General features: G+C 37.8%; 1 protein-coding gene across 1 annotated transcript; it reads left to right on the forward strand.

Annotated features, from left to right (window-relative positions):
- LOC109948646 lies at positions 1,548 to 2,504 on the forward strand. The gene is made up of 2 exons (XM_020562331.1): positions 1,548 to 2,004; positions 2,125 to 2,504. Exons 1-2 carry the CDS (start codon positions 1,548 to 1,550, stop codon positions 2,502 to 2,504), a joined length of 837 nt encoding a protein of 278 aa, XP_020417920.1.

Raw genomic sequence — 11,842 nt, forward strand, 5'->3', positions numbered from 1 at the left:
GTTTCTTTGTTTTCCAGCACCAACTATTATTAACTATCTCTTTTGGTTTGTTGTCTGTAGGTTGCTCTCTAATATTTGTGTGTTGTGTGTGTGTTCGTTGATGGTTAGCACAAGATCCCATGGTCAAGAATCAGTACCCTTTAAACCTGAGATAGAAAAAACGTTCCAAGAGCTCTATTGCATCGACCAGCGAGTGTTTGCTACTGATCTAGAGGCTGACACAAAATCAATGGCAGACAGCACTAAGCCCTTGAAGGAGTATTCACCGCCCACAATCTTAGAAGAGCCTTCATGTATCACATTTCCTGAAATCGATGATGTTTCGTTTGAGCTGAAATCAGGCACCATTGGTCTTCTTCCTTCATTCTACGGTAAATCAAATGAAGATCCCAACATTCATATTAAGGATTTTTACGTAGCTTGTGGTACAGTTCAGATCAAGGGAGTTTCACAAAAAATAGTGCACCTGAAATTGTTCCCCTTCTCTCTCAAAGACAAGGCCAAGTCATGGTTCTCCTCTCTTCCTGCTGGAGCCATCACATCATGGGAAGAACTTGCTCAAAAATTCATGTTGAAATTTTTCCCTGCCTAAAAAACATTGCTACTTAGGAAGGAAGTCATAAACTTCAAACAAAAGCCTCAAGAATTTTTTCATGAGTGCTGGGAGCGACTTTCTGATCTACTACAACAATGTCCTCATCATGGAGTGGAAAGTGGGATGCAAATGCATATCTTTCACCAAGGACTAACCTCAACTAGTAGAAATAGTGTCGATGCTGCGTGTGGAGGGGCTCTATGTGAGAAAGATCCTGGGGAGTGTTTCAAAACTTTTGATAGAGTTGCTGCCAACTCTACGCAGTGGGGAGATGATAGATTCACAAGGAAGACAAGTGTGTATAGAGTCAATACAAATCCTGGAGTTGCTTCAGCATCTCAAGTATCTAATTTGGAAAAGAAGCTTGAAAATTTCATGCAGTCAATGACCAGATTAGTTTCTCCTTCCTCTGTTTGTGCTATTTGCTCTAATAATTTTCATCCAACTAATTGTTGCGTTTTGAGTGACCTTATGTAGGAGTAGGCTAATCAAATAAATTCATTTCAAAGGCCACGACATGATCCCTACTCCAACACATATAACTCAAGATGGAAGAACCACCCCAATTTCTCATGAAGCAACAAAAATCCATCTAAGCAACTTATATATCCTTAGCAGAAACCTACCAATCCGAATGAACTAAAAGAACCAACTTTGAAGGAGATTATGACTCAATTTATTTAGACTCAACAACAAACAAATAATAACCTTCAAGCTGGTTATCAAAATTATCATGCTGCAATTCAAAAATTGGAAGTCCAAGCCAAATTGCAAATATAGTCAATGGGAGGGAGAAAGGCAAGTTACCTAGCCAGCCTGAAGTAAATCCAAGAGGCCAGGAGCACATTAAGGGCATAAAAACATTGAGGAGTGGCAGAACTTATGAGGCTAGACCTGAAGATATTTCTAAGTTGAAACATAGGGAAAACAAGCTACTGAAATTGATTTAGACATGGAGGACATCGCCACACTTCAGCCACACCGTATCCGTGCCACAACGAATGTTAGAGAAGTCCCTACATTAGCTATTGAGCTTACCAAAGAACCTACAACAGCTGCCCCTTCCAAGGAGCGAATATATGTGCCTCAAATTCCTTTTCCGCAAAGACTACAAAAGCACAAGAGAGATCAACAAACAATGGATATTCTGGAATTGTTTAGAAATATTCAAATAAACATTCCATTGTTTGATGAAGTGAAGCAAATCCCAACTTATGCTATGTTCCTCAAGGATGTTTGCACAAACAAGCGAAAGTTTGCTACACATGAGAAAGTGATGTTGTCTAAGGAATGCAGTGCAGTTCTCCATAAGAAATTGCCATCAAAACCTAAGGATCCAGGGAGTTTTACAATTTCTTGCAGTATTGAAAATTTACATATTGAAAAGGCTTTAATTGATTTGGGTGCACGTATTAACTTAGGGCCTTATTCTGTATTTTAGCAACTTGGCATTGGAGAGATCAAACTAACTTCTGTGAGCTTGCAACTAACTGTTAGGTCTATCAAATATCCACTTGGAATCGTTGAAGATATACTAATCAAAGTGGATCAATTTGTGCTTCCAGCGAATTTTATCATCCTTGACGTGGAGGAAGATAGAGAAATTCCCATCATTATGGGACGTCCTTTTTTGGCTACTGCTGTCACCATCATTGATGTGAAGAAAGGTTTATTGTCCATGACTGTGCAAAGCCAAACTATTGAGTTCAAGGTGTTTGAGGCCATTAAGAAGCCCATGGACATGGACGTGTGTTTCTATGTAGATGTCATTGATACTATTGCCCACACCACTTTCCTAGCTAATGTAAATGAGGATGAACTTCTCACATGCCTAGCCAACCCGAAGCTAAGATCATATTCCAATGAGGCCCAACACCTTGTAGCAACTTTGGATTCGGCACCTATTTAGTTCCTAAGGTGGCGTCACCCATATTAGTCACTAGGGACACCTAGCGCCCCTATTTTGCCTTTTGTTGAGAAACCTCCAAAGCTAGAGCTCAAGCCATTGCCTAAACACTTGAAATATGCCTTTATAAGAGAATCAGGTACACTTCCTATGATCATTGCTTCTGATTTGACTGTCATCGAGGAAGAAAAGCTTTTGTGTGTTTTGAGAGAGTACAAAACAGCTTTAGGATGGACCATAGCTGACATTAACAACATTAGTCCATCCATGTACATGCATTGAATTTTACTGGAAGATGGTTCTATGCCTGCCATTGAGGCGCAAAGAAGATTGAATCCTAAAATGTAGGAGGTAGTCCGAGTTGAATTTTCAAAACTTCTTGATGTAGGTGGGATCTATCCCATCTTTGATAGCAAGTGGATTAGCCTAAGTCATCCCCAAGAAGTCTGGAATCACAGTGGTTCAGAATGAAAATAATGAACTCATGCCTACAAGAATGACCACTGGATGGAGAGTCTGTAGAGACTACAGGAAGTTGAATTCATCTACTAGAAATGATCATTTTCCCTTGCCTTTTATTGATCAAATGTTAGAAAGATTTAGCTGGTCACTCACATTACTGTTTTCTTGATGGCTATTCATCATGTTATAATCAGATTCCCATAGCCTCTGAGGATCAAGAGAAGACGACGTTTACTGCCCCCTTTGGGACGTTTGCTTATAGGAGGATGCCTTTAACAACAACAACAACTACTACTAAATCCTTGATGCGTTCAAGCTAATGCATAGAAATCTCTTTCTTTCTAGTTTATCATAGAATTTTAGTGAGCCTCTTGCCACCTACTTTCCGTTCCATTTTATTCACATTTTGCTTAAACGCATTGTTTGTCGATATATACTCAACTTTTCCTAGCAGATCAAAGGCACAAATACATCTTGCATCAAGGGACTTTAAATTCTTTCTTTCTAGTTTAGCAATGGAGATTTGGGGATTCGAACTTGAAATCTATACCAAAAAAAGGGGACGGTCTCAAAAGACCCGTGGTAAATGGTTTGGTCAAACTTTCCATTTTTGGTCAACGGGGCCTATGGGTCCCACAACTTTAGATTTTCGATCCGAACGTTCCTACTGGTTCAACAAAGTTTACTAAATACGTCCTGCAAGTTTGGTCCAGATCGAGCAGTCGAATCGCACGATCGGACGGTTACCATTTTACGCAAACTTTAAGTCATTGAATTCGGAGCATCCGAGGCTCCGATTCATGATTTGTGAATTCCTACACAATCTTAGAGGTACTTAGATCACCATATTTGAAAATGAAGTTGATCCAACAGTCCGAACATATCGAACCTAGATAACGCTTAATATGCTTAAATTCAATCGACCGCCAAACGATAACCAAATTCAAATCTATCATATCGTCATGCTTGGGACAACATGGGGATCATTTTAGGGCTAAATTGGCCACCTAGACATGGCCCATGCCCCGCCACACACTCTAGCAGCACGTGGATGTCTTGAGAAATTCTGGTGACTGAAAAATTCTCAAAAACACCCATCAATACCTATACCTATTTGAGCAGGACAACAAGTGGAGTAACTTTTGTTCTTGGACCATGGCCAAAAAGTGAACGGAACTTTCCAGAAACTCGAGCTGAAAATCGGCCAAACTTTAAGGTTTAAATCGAGTTCCAAAACTCAAAAATCGGTCCTAATCAACCAAACCATCAGCTAGAACATGTTGAGAGCATGAGAAAGCACACTTGAATCGACAAAAATGGTGGCCGAAATTGTTGAAAAGAACGATGAAATGCTTGCATAAAATTCGGCCTGTTTTATGCTTTTTCCGACAACTGGGCTGGCGGTGCGGCAGAGAGGTGGGGTGGGAAGAAGGGGCTAAGTTTGTAGTTTTGGTATTGGCACTGCCAGATTTTGTGGTTGGATGAGAGAACTGTTGGCCAAAATATGGCCAACTGAGGTTGCTGTCGCGAAAGGAAGAGAGGCTATGCAGGAGAGAGAGAGAGAGAGAGAGAGAGAGAGAGAGAGAGAGAGAGAGAGAGGGGAAAAAATTTGAGTTTTAAAAACTGGACTTCGAAATACTTATGGTTGTGCCGCTGGACTTCCGTAGATCGTAACTTCTTTGTTACAACTATAATTTAAGCCCACTATATGTCTACGAACTTGTATCGATGCGATCTACATCATGGTGCCCTTCAATTTTCCAAAATCCTACCTGATTAAAAAGTGACCAAAAGGAAAAATTGTTATTTCATAATTAAATAAATTAACGAATAATTAAAATTGGGTCGGGATGTTTCACAGTCTCTGGTAAAAGCATTGTTGTTGATAAAGCAAACGTAGACATTATTGCTAAATTGCCGCCACCAACCTCAGTGAAGGATGTGAGATCTTTTCTAGGCCATGCGGGTTCTACAGGCGTTTCATGAAAGACTTCTCCAAAATCAGTCATCCCTTGTGCAACCTGCTAGCCAAAGATGCCATTTTTGTGTTTGATGATTCATGTTTAATTGCTTTTAACAATTTAAAAAAGCTTCTTACTTCTGCTCCTATTATCAAAGCTCTAGATTGGAGTTTGAATTGATGTGTGATGCTTCTGACTATGCAAAGGTGCCGTTCTTGGTCAACGAAAGGAAAAGCTTTTACATGTGATTCATTATGCAAGCAGAACATTGAATGATGCACAACTCAATTACTCAACCACTAAGAAGGAATTGCTTACCATAATCTTTGCTTTGGAGAAGTTTAGATTTTTTTCTCGTTGGATCTAAAGTCATAGTGTATTCTGACCGTGCTGCTCTAAAATACCTAATGACAAAGAAGGATGCCAAATCTAGACTCATTATATGGATTTTGATGCTACAAGAGTTTAAGTTAGAGATTCGAGACAAGAAAGGCTCCGAAAAAACTCACACCTAGCCACGAAGAGGAAGTAAGTGTGTTTCCCCTGAATGAGTCATTTCCAGATGAACAACTATTTTCTGTACAACATGGAGTCCCATGGTATGCGGACATTGTGAATTGTCTAGTTAGTGGAATTATTTCAGCTGATTCTAACTCCCATACTTGTACAAGCATTGCCCTGATCAAATTATCCAATGATGTTTACCGGAGAATGAGCAACAAAGCATTCTAAATTTCTCTCATTGTTATGCATGTAGTGGACATTTTGGTCCCAAATGCAAAGCTAATAAAATTTTGCAAAGTGGCTTCTTTTGGCCATCTTTGTTTAAGGATACCTATAAGTATTGCAGCTTGCGATCGATGTCAAAGAGTTGGTAATATTTCCAAAAAGAATGAGATCCCACTTCAAAGTATTCTTGTGGTTGAACTCTTTGATGTCTGGGGTATTGACTTTATGGGTCCTTTTTCGTCATCTTGAAGCAACAAATATATATTAGTGGTTGTCGATTATGTGTCAAAATGGGTTGGCGTGTCCCACTGCTGATGTTGCTGTTGTAATGCGTTTTCTAAAAGGATCCATCTTATCACAGTTTGGCATTCTAAGAGTGATCATCAGTGATGGAGGGATGCACTTCATCAACAAAGCATTTGACAAGCTTGTGGCTAAATATCATGTCCATCATAGAGTTGCTACACCTTACCATCCTCAGACCAGTGGCCAAGTTGAGGTTTCTAATAGAGAGATCAAGAGAATCTTAGAGAAAAGAGTCAGTGCTTCAAGGAAGGATTGGTCTTTATAGCTAAACGATGCATTGTGGGCTTATCGGACAGCTTACAAAACATCTATAGGCATGTCACCATTTTGATTGGTGTATGGGAAAGCATGTCATTTGCCTATGGAGTTGGAACATAAAGCATATTGAGCTATCAAAAAGCTCAATTTTGACCTACAGGCTGCTGGTGTTAAAAGGAAGCTATAGCTTTATGAACTGGAGGAGCTCAGATATAAGGCTTATGAGAATGCAAGGATATATAAAGAAAAGACCAAAACGTTGCATGATCAAGCTATTTCTAGGAAAACATTTGTGACAGGAGAGAAAAAATGTTGCTTTATAATTCCGAACTTTGACTCTTTCTGGGCAAATTGCGTTCAAAATGGATAAGCCCCTTCCTCGTCACTGAAATTTCTCCTCATGGTGATGTAGAGATTCAAAACATGTCAACTGGGACCCAATTCAAAGTGAATGATCATCACCTCAAACATTATCTAGAATCTCACTTTGATCCTCAAGAGGTGGTGTCATTCCTGACATGGAATGACTATGCAAAAGACTATAAAGAAATAAAAACCGTCATTTGAAAAAGAAAACACGCTGGTTAATTATACTTAAATTACACGACGGCTAATAGATATTAACAACAACGACGGTCAAGAAAATAAATCACATTGTAGATTTAAAAATAACACAATGGAACAGTGCTTCAATCGATGAATTTTAGGAAAACACTACTTCTAACGATAAATAATAACCGTAGTCTAAAGAGGGAAATAAAGACAACTTAGTTCCATTAACTGTCGTGAGAGCTCTTCTGCACGTCGGTTAAACGAAAACAATTGACATCTCAGAGAATACACACGTCAATGAGGTTTATAAAAGCGCCTTTTAAAAGGCCAACCATGTCCATTCCTATACAACTACCAATGTGGTAAGTAAAATAACAATGACGATAACTTAGATTCTATGGACGTAGTGAAGAGATCAACCACGGTCATTAGTTTACACTAACCGCCGTTCAAACTTTGATCCACGCTATCAGACGTCAGTGTTTTCCAAATAGCGTAGTCTAACTTTGTCCAAGTCATAATTTTTAGCTTGTTTTTATCATTTAGACGTCAGTTCTCGCAAGAAACATTCGTCGCATATTGGTAGTAACTTTGTTCTTTTAACATATTATGATGTTAATATTGCTTTTGAATGTCGGTTCTTGCTTCTTGCGGCGTAGAATACTTTTAACAAGGCCATTTTTTCCTGGATTGTGACGTGGAAGATTTTAGAAGCGGCGGTTGTTCTACCTGTGTCATGGTTAATATATTTTACATCAGTTACGGTATAATTCTTGATGAATATTCTTTAGACGTCTGTTCTTTTCTGTAAGTGTCGTCTAAGATTGTTGACGTTTTCTTTTGTTTGCGTTTTTATAGATTTTAGACGTCGGTTTTTAGCCTCCCTACATGTAGGTACTGACGGTCTACAAGACTCCAAGATAAGACCCCTTGTACACAAACTCAAGATCTGCTATGAGCACGTTCATAGATGAATATAGATATCCAAGTCACATAACCATTGCCCAAAATAATAATTTAAGTAGAGAAAGTATATAAAAGTAGAATAGGAGAGAATCAAATTGTGGTGGTGATTGTGGTATGTGATATTCTGATGGTGTATTGTCAGGTGTTCAAATGTGAAGGAAGAGTGGCCTTTTATGGGCATCCAATAACATGTAACCTTCACCACATTAAACTAGAAAATTAAGTAGAAATAAAACCTAAAAATTAAATATATATAACCCCTACAATAGATAAAATAAAACAACCAAAATAATAAATAAATAAATAAAACGGTTAAATTTTTATAAATTTTTTAAAATTGCAACAATTTTATGTATCAAAAGATGGAAGTCGATTTCATGACGGTTTAAAAACCTTCTAGACAACAGTGGATTCCCGTTGTCTATTTCAATTTTTGTAGGTAAAGGTTTTGTGAATGGTGTGTGATGATCCAATAGCCAGAGTAATTGACAAGCATTTCTAATCTTTTGGCAGTGAGTTTAGTAAAAAGCTTTGCCAGCGGAGAGACTGCGTGCAGAGTTAACTTTCCAAGGTGCTTATATATAAGCAGCCAGTGTTTACCAATTCAAATCAAAATATAATTTTCCTCGGAGGACTTGTGACGTGTCGTTGAGTCTAAGTCTTGAGAAAAGAATGTTGGCAAATTCTGTTTGACTTTCATATTGTGTATTTTTATTTATGTTTTAATGTCAAATTGTGAATATCGACTAAACGTTCAAGCAAAAATCAACTTAATCAATGTTCTAAAATTCGCACTCTAAGAATTTAACGGTCTTATCTTCATTTTTCAAGATGTTCATTGCTCAATATTTCTTTTGCTTGGGATGGAAGGAGGACTACAACAAAGAAGAAACTGGTTTGGATATTGCTGTAGAATTATTTGGAAAGTTTTGGGTTTTTTCTGTTGCTCTTTCCTTGATATGCATGTTTGACCTCTTTTCAGTGTGACTGGTCAGAGCTTGTAAATAATGAATTGATTAGACTGAAACAAAACACTCTATGAATAGGTTCCCTGATTTAATAACTCTGATGTAGATCATTTTTTTAATTGTAATATTTGCAATATGCAATAGATAATATTATTGTTTAATTATAACAAATTAGTTTTTTTTATGAGCCAGGTCTTCTTTTCTTGGTCAATCTTGTCTTTTTGGCTAAGTTCTTTTACTTCTCTATATTGCAATGATGAGTCATAGGGGTGGACACTCAAACCGGCAAAACGGAAATTCGAGCCGAACCGTACCGATCTAAACCCAAAAAAAACCGAGTTGATCAAAAAGTCAACAACCGATCAAAAATCGAATCGGACCGGTTTGGTTCGGTTCTGGATTCAGTTCTATGTCTTCAAAAACCGGACCGAGCCGAACCGAACCGGTCAAATTAAAAAAATATATAATTTCAATATATATTTATATTTAATGCTATATTTTTAATTTCACTATAAAAAAAAACTAATATTTGTCCAAGTTCAATTTCAAAATATATCTCTTTTCTAACTTTAATATTTATTTTTATATGAAATTGAATAATTTGTTAATTTTCAAGTAAAAAAATAATATTTCAGTTGAAAATTGTATTAAAAAATAATTAAAAATAATAATTTTTATAATTCGGTTCAAAACCGAACCGGAACTGGAACCGGTTCAAACCGAACTGGAACTGAGCAGTTTTTGAATTTTTTATTAAAACCGAACCAAACCGGATGAACAGTACCGGATCGGTTCTAATTTGAGGCGAAAACCAATCCAAACCGAACCATGCCCACTCCTAATGAGTCATCCAAATATCTTAGGGAACGTTTTTGGCAATTTTAGTCTCTGAAGTTGATTTATTTTTCACTTTTCGTCCCTGTAGTTTGAATTTGGTCAATTGTGCCCTTATAGTTTCATAATTGTAGCAATTCAAGGATAAGTCACGAATTTCGTCAATTTCTTTCACAATATCAGGGGTATTTCTATCCATGTCAAGTTTTTTTAAAAAATAGAAACTTAAATATAAATATTTTTTTAATTGCAAACAAGAAACAAGCAATTGATTTGTCATTGACATGAAATTCCAAAGTGACCAAAGTAGCAAATAATAATCAAAGCATTCCCAATCTAGTTCGCAATTCATTAATCAACAAACCCTAACGTCAAAATCAATAGTTGATGAAAATACCCCTGACCCCGTTAAAGAATTTGACGGAATTTGCAATTTGTCTTTGAATTGCTACAATTACAAAATTACAAAGGTATAATTGGTTTAGCAACACCGATATTTCCCCAAACTTAACCACCTACAAAGCCCAGTAGTGTGAGGTTTTATCACAAAAGGCCTCGGTGATATTCGTAGTAGAATTATTCATTATATATTTTATGTTATTTAATCAAGTTTCCGATGTGGGACTTATATTCTTCAACATTACTCACTGACGAACTATTTGGAGGAGCAATTCTCGAAAGTGACGTTGAACCATTACACCAAACAAGCGATGTTGTTGCTTCATCAAACCAACGGTTCGATTTAGGTTGGTGTTGGTTTTTGAGACAATTCATTATGATGGGATGCCAAATCTGTGCTCGGCAGAGCCACAACAAGTAGATGGAGAGAAGACAAGAAAAAGTTTAATTGAAGCTTTGGTGAATGGTGTGTGATGATCCCCTTAATCCCAGAGGTATTGACAAGCATTTCGTTCGAGAATTTTGAGAGTTGGTATGAAATTGCATTCTTATGTTTGGAAAATGCACTTTTGGGAATGCGGTACTTAACTCATAGGTATGAAGAACTTCCCTTATAGGGCGGATTTCATATCCTTGGCTTGGAAATTCTTCTCCTCCCCCCTCAAAGTGAAAGCGACTATGGGAGTGTTTTTTCTATGAGAGAGGGGGCTAGGGTTTCTCATGTGGAATATCACTTTTGACCCTTAAACTCTTGGTTTTAATAATTTTTAATAATTTTTTTTTTTAAAAAAACAAGGGTATTGTTGGAAAACTGAACAATTTTTAATTCCTCATAATGCACAAACCAAACATGGAAATGAGAGAAAATGATATTTTCAAGTCCTCATTCCCAACGTTCCCAAACATGGGAATAAACATCCTCCATTTTCATCTCATGGGATTAAACATGTGAATTTCATTCCCACGAAGTTCAATCCGTGAACCAAACGGGCTGGAGAGAGCTAGTAAAAGCTACCTTTGTAGGCTTGCATCAATTGTTAAAACTAGAGAAGACTGCCGAGTAAATTTCCAAGTAGAGAGCATATGTATAAGCTGGCGCATAGTTAATTTACCAGTTCAAATGAGAACAATTTTCGTTGGAAGACTTGAGACATTGGTTGATTCCAACTCTTCTTTTATTGACCTATTCAAATTTGACATATCATCTTATATAGTATTTTTATTTGCAGCTTTACCTTGTATGGTATTTTTCTTTCTTGATTCGTTTCGTTCAACATGCTATTCATTGTTTGAAATTACAAGGGGACGAATAAAATAGTGGATCAAGATTCAATAGAATGGTCATGATGGGATGGGAGAAGAGACCACGGTGTCTTGAAGTGACATAATGGAGAAAAATTTAATTGCAACGGGGATATCACTGTTTTGTTATTTCCAACCAATAATGCTTAGGGGTGGCAATTTCGGACACGACCCGATACACGCACGAGAAAAAAACAGGTCAATTTCGGGTCAACCCGTTCTGACCCGTTTAATAAACAGGTGGGTTTCGGGTCAACCCGCTGACCTGCTATAATACCTATCTACCCGTTTATTAAACGGGTCGTGTCACGGGTCATGTCAACTCGTGTACAACCCGCTAACCCACTAAAAAATAAAGACAAATGGAGACTTCATGTCATATCCCGGGATCAACTCCGCCGTAGCACGATATTGTCCACTTTGGGCCCCCCTCTCTGGCCCGCACGGTTTTGTTTCTGGGAGCTTACGAGCAACTTCCCAGTGGGTCACCCATCCTGGGATTGCTCTAGCCTCCAACTCGCTTAACTTCGGAGTTTCTACGACTCCGAAGCCAATGAGCTCCCAAAAGGCCTCGTGCTAGATGGATGCGGGTGTGCACATATAA

The sequence above is a fragment of the Prunus persica genome, chromosome G4, assembly GCF_000346465.2.
Source record: "Prunus persica cultivar Lovell chromosome G4, Prunus_persica_NCBIv2, whole genome shotgun sequence".
NCBI lineage: Eukaryota > Viridiplantae > Streptophyta > Magnoliopsida > Rosales > Rosaceae > Prunus > Prunus persica.

Bases quoted from the DNA above. Each gene is read 5' to 3' on its own strand.
- LOC109948646 (XM_020562331.1), top strand. From the start codon at position 1,548: ATGGAGGACATCGCCACACTTCAGCCACACCGTATCCGTGCCACAACG. The intron at 2,005-2,124 runs GTATTAACTTAG...GAATCGTTGAAG, and splicing joins TTTAATTGATTTGGGTGCAC to ATATACTAATCAAAGTGGAT.